The sequence below is a fragment of the Guyanagaster necrorhizus genome (genome assembly GCF_019112545.1).
Source record: "Guyanagaster necrorhizus MCA 3950 unplaced genomic scaffold BT62scaffold_44, whole genome shotgun sequence".
NCBI lineage: Eukaryota > Fungi > Basidiomycota > Agaricomycetes > Agaricales > Physalacriaceae > Guyanagaster > Guyanagaster necrorhizus.
This window is the reverse complement of record NW_025064923.1, coordinates 294,801-299,757: the sequence shown is the minus strand read 5'-3', so window position 1 is coordinate 299,757 and position 4,957 is coordinate 294,801. Positions and strand designations below refer to the sequence as shown.

Sequence of the window (4,957 nt, the reverse complement as noted above, 5' to 3'; positions counted from 1 at the left end):
ATGATAGATGCCTATGATAAGATAATTGAGATAGGCATCTGAGAGAAGAGATAAGATAAGAAAAAAATAAGATAAGAAATTATAATATAGAATGACTGTCTTTAGCAGGATTTATTTATAACAATTGAGAAAACTTAGCAATAGACTTCAGCCTATTCTTTGCAAACACTAGAACTCATTCAAACATTAGGATAAATCTCTTATAAAGAGACAGTCAAGTACTCTGAGCAAAGGACTTTATAAATGATATAAAGAAAATTTATAATGAGATGAAACAGGCTCTGAACAGAGCTGCCAACTCAATGAAAAAACAGTATGATAAGAAGAAATCACCAGCAAGAGAGTATCATGCAGGAGATCAGATCATGCTAAACATGAAAAACCTAAAAGCTGACAGAATGATGAAGAAATTGGATGACAAACATAGAGGCTTTTTCAAGATCATAAAGAAAGTAGACAATGGAATATATAAATTGTTTATTCCAAAGACATGAAAAATAATTCAGTCTTCAATGAAAACTTACTCAAGCTATTTTAACCAGCTGAGTTTCCCAATCAGCAGACACTATTACTACTTAAACTGATAGTTGTCAATGATAAAGATGAATATAAAATTAATGCAACTCTTGATGATAAAATCCATTATTGAAAACAGTGGTTCTTGGTCTATTTCAAAGGACATGGCAATAAAGAAAACCACTGGTATGCCAAGAAGAACCTCTCATGCCAAAAAGCTTATAGCAAAATACCACACAGCATAAAACTCACTTGCAGTGATCAACTTTGCTCTGATAAAGTGACTGATATTTGACAAAACTAACTATGTCAGAATCTAAAAGCTTTCTTTTGAATAAAAATGACAACCATTCAAAGGCAAAAAGTTATACATATGAAAGGACATTAATGGAATAAAGGTGGAAACCTTCACAGAACAAAAGCATTTTTTGAACAGAATGCATGATATCTTTATCAAAATCAAGGAAAAGAATGAGACTTATGTCTTGTTCTCTGAGCTGCTTTAAGTAATCAAGGATGATTGCCTTGAGAAAGAGGCAATATCATGATTTTCACCCCTAATTATAACTTGCTGATGCTTAGTAAGCTGACACTTACAAAAGTCTGATCAATCCTGACTGCAGTATGATCTCAGCCATAAAGATATCTCATGATAACCATATAGAACTATGGATAACAATACTATAATAACACAATAGCTGTGTTTTATTCATCAATCACACAATAAGCAGCCAGGAATGGCATGCTGACCATCACTATCCCACACCTTTTTCATAATAGACACTGCAATACATAGGAAACTTGCTATAGCAATGACATTGCAGAAAGACAATGATGCCCAGAGGCATGAATGCAGTTATTATCATTAAAACAATGAGTAGGAGACATGAAAATGGGATAATAGTCATCTGTAGAATGAAGAGCTTTAGACAAAGTATTTGAGACAGTAGCCTATAATAATATACCTCAGTCTCAAGCTAAAATTCAATACACCTACTAAACTCTCTGATACAGAAGTAAACCCTGGTACTAGCAGTGCCAGATATTTATAGGTGTTTAGTAGTAGCATAACATTGATCAGAGTGGTTCAACAACAAATTGCAGCAGTTAGAGAGGAGAGTCATAGAGAGCTTGCAGCTATTAGACAGGAGAGTGACAGAAAGACTGCCATCATTAAATAGAAGTGTAATGTTGTCAAGTTGCAACTCCAGGATAGCAAAGAAGCAATAGCTGGAGTATGCACATTTGTTCACTGTTCTGTCTACTAACTTGGTGGTTGTTGTATCCAGTATAAAAATGCACACCATAAGATTTGTCAGTGTATCTTACTTGATAAGGCACAAATCAAGATTGTTGCTGTCAGACAAATCTTATAGTGTGCATCTTTGTACTGGATATAACAACCACTAAGTTAGTAGGCAGAACAAGGATCAAACAAATGTGTGCACCCCAGCCATTGCTTCTTCAACATCTCAGAGTTGCAACTTGACAATGTCACACTCTTATCTAATGATTTCTGTTTTTCTGTTTCTTCCTGTTTAATGGCTGCAACCAGTTGTCGTTGAAGAGTGGTCCAATCAGGCAGGCCAGTAATGCAGTCAATAGTACAGATCCAGAGTATCTGCCTATGATGCAGAATATCTATGACTGTGTTTTCCCTAGAACAGTTTGATTATTTGACAAGTACTTATGTATTACTGCAGATTGTCAATAACAAGCTATGAGATTCCCATCACCTTGTGAGCTTGAAGATGCTTGTTGAGTAATGATGAGGAAACTGGTAAGAGCAATAGATGACACTTTGGATGATTATTACTCTGACAGGCAGCATCATCATGAGCATCACCTTCACTCTCTGGTTCTGGTGAGACAATCAGCTCCTCAGTATTTGGCAAAAGAGGAATACCTTGAGTATGTACTCAAAATAATTAAGCATCTGATAATTTACACACTCTAGTTATCTTTTATTACCTAGCTGTCTCCTCCAGACCAGGAGCACCTATCACCTGACTCATCAACTCATAGCTAAATCCAGGGCTTCCCAAAAATGCAATTAATCTTTTAATTGTATATGTCTCCTCTAAAAATCTAATGCATGTTCTGCAAAGCCTCAAGCACCTTTCACAACTCCTTCTCCTCCAGCTTCAAATCTCAATCAAATATCTTTCCAACAGTCTCTGGATCTGTCCACCTCCAATTCTAAGCCCTATGCTGAAAAGCTAGGCAAAGACAGCTGTCTTACACAGGAAAAAAAGGACTGCCACCACCAAAACAATTTCTGCATATTCTATGGTGGTAAGAACAAGACTGAGGAATGCAGCAAGCAGAAAGTGTTGGCCTCTGCTAAAGGTCATGCAGCTGAAGTTGAAGTTTCTGCTTCTGAGGAACTGGCTCCATCAGAGTCAGAAAACTAGGAAGCAACCCTATTTGCTCTGTGCAAGTTCAGGGTTGCATTGACTCTATTTGCATACCAGAGGTCATCACTCTCAATACAACATCTCTCTCCAATCATTCTCTCCATGCTCCCTTTTCAGCAGAACTCTCTTCTGGATTGGAGCTTGATAGGTCTCCAATCTCCATCATTCTGTGCTTCATTGCCCTTATTGACTCTGAATCTAGCCATTGCTTTGTTGATACCAAGTACATAGTTGATAATAATATTCTGACTAAACTCATACCTCTTGTGCAACTTTGCCTATTTGATGGCTCTATCAGAAGTCATATCTCCCAAATTGCAACCATCAGCACATCAGTAAGAGCCCCAAAAGTTAGATTAGAGAAGTATGGTCTATGCTAAAATTTGCTGCAGTGACAGAGGATATATGGACATATCTATGGATGCTATGGATGTGTTCTCAGGTAGCTTTCATCCTCAGTGAAGGGATCTGAAATATGATTATTCTGGTCTGACATTGTACTACCGACATAGAATGACCACCAAAATATTACTTCATCGATTTCAGTCTTTCCAATCATTACAATGCTGATGATCTTTCTGCTGCAGAGCCTGCTCTTGGAGGTGATCAAATGGTACCAGAGGCCATCGCTGACCCAATGATATTCTGTAACCCATTTGCTATTGATAGCAATGCGCTGAGAGCCTTCCTGCCCGAGGTCGGTTACACCTGCTGAGACTGCAGCCATAACTCATAATCAGCACTCTGGGGTACCCTGGCAAACTACAAGATTCAGAAAGGGCTCTGAGGAATGAAGTTGTTTGGTTTTATGAAGCTCTTGTGATAGCTATAGTAGAACCTGACCCTGCAAAGTGCATCAAGATCGACAAAGCTGTCGAAAGATTCACAGCTATTGAAAATGGCCTCAGCGCAATGGCACTGTGAAGCCGAGTCACTTATAACTGGAAACCCTTTATCCTGCACCCATTCAGAACCATCAGTCACTAGGCATGGACTTTGAAGCTCATTGCATGAGGAATATCTGCTATTTCCCATCAGAGTACTTTGCCTCACTGAATCCACTGCTGTCGTCCTTGCCTCTGCTATCCTTGCTATCGCTTCTCTTTCGCTTAGAGAATATATGTATCTTGATTTTATTAGACATCTTTGGCAGCTTTTATTCATGACTGAGGTGATGACAGTAGTGTCTGGTGTCTGACATCCATTCCTTGGCTTCCTCCAACTGTAGGACTATATCTTTGTCCATCATCTCCATTGCTTTGAGCAACAAGTACCTGGACACATGCCAATATTGTTTTCACTTATCATATTCAGTTGTCGCTTCGATGACATGGAAAAATGCCCGATTTGTGCTTGGTGATCTTTGTCTGTGGGAAACAAAAGCACTAGCATGGTTTCTTCTTGTTGTAAGTAGAGAGCAGAGTAATGTAACAGAGAACTAGTATTAGCCTCTTGAGAGAGAAATGTTCTACTTAAATACATTTCATATTACTTCGAGATCTTTCTATGAGATACTAAATAAGTCCAGATCACAATCCAAGTCAGCTGCCACTGACTGGCATCGTATCTTCGAGTACGTTCTTGTACTCACTTGGGATTGCTATCCCAACACTCCCTCTCAATTCCAAGTTCCTAGAATATCTGCAGATAGATACTCATGTAATGGTCTTGGTAGGCCTTTAGTGAATATATTCGCTAAGTTCTCTTCTGATGTGCAATGCTGAACTTTGACTTTGTTTGAAGCCATGTGCTCACAAACAAAGTAATGCTGTATATCTATATGCTTCGATCATGCATAGAATATAGGGTTCTCAGTGAATTTGATTGCTGATTGATTGTCAACAAAAATAGTCATCGCTTTGTAAGGTGGCAATCCTAATTTGGTTAAGAGTGCTTGTAGCCAAATTACTTCCTGGGTTGTGTGTGCAAGGGCCATATATTCTGCTTCCATAGTGGATAAGACTATGGTGGGCTGTTTCTTTGAACTCCAAGTAACAGCTCCCCCTGCATAGGTACAGACATAA

At 38.5% G+C, this 4,957-nt stretch overlaps 1 protein-coding gene across 1 annotated transcript; it reads left to right on the top strand.

Annotated features, from left to right (window-relative positions):
* Positions 1-3,450: 3,450 nt before the first annotated feature.
* Positions 3,451-3,648, top strand: BT62DRAFT_909537 (uncharacterized protein; the record flags this gene model as incomplete). Its single annotated transcript, XM_043183748.1, has 1 exon — positions 3,451-3,648. A coding segment is annotated over one exon (198 nt), but the record flags the coding sequence as incomplete, so codon positions are not given.
* Positions 3,649-4,957: the final 1,309 nt, after the last annotated feature.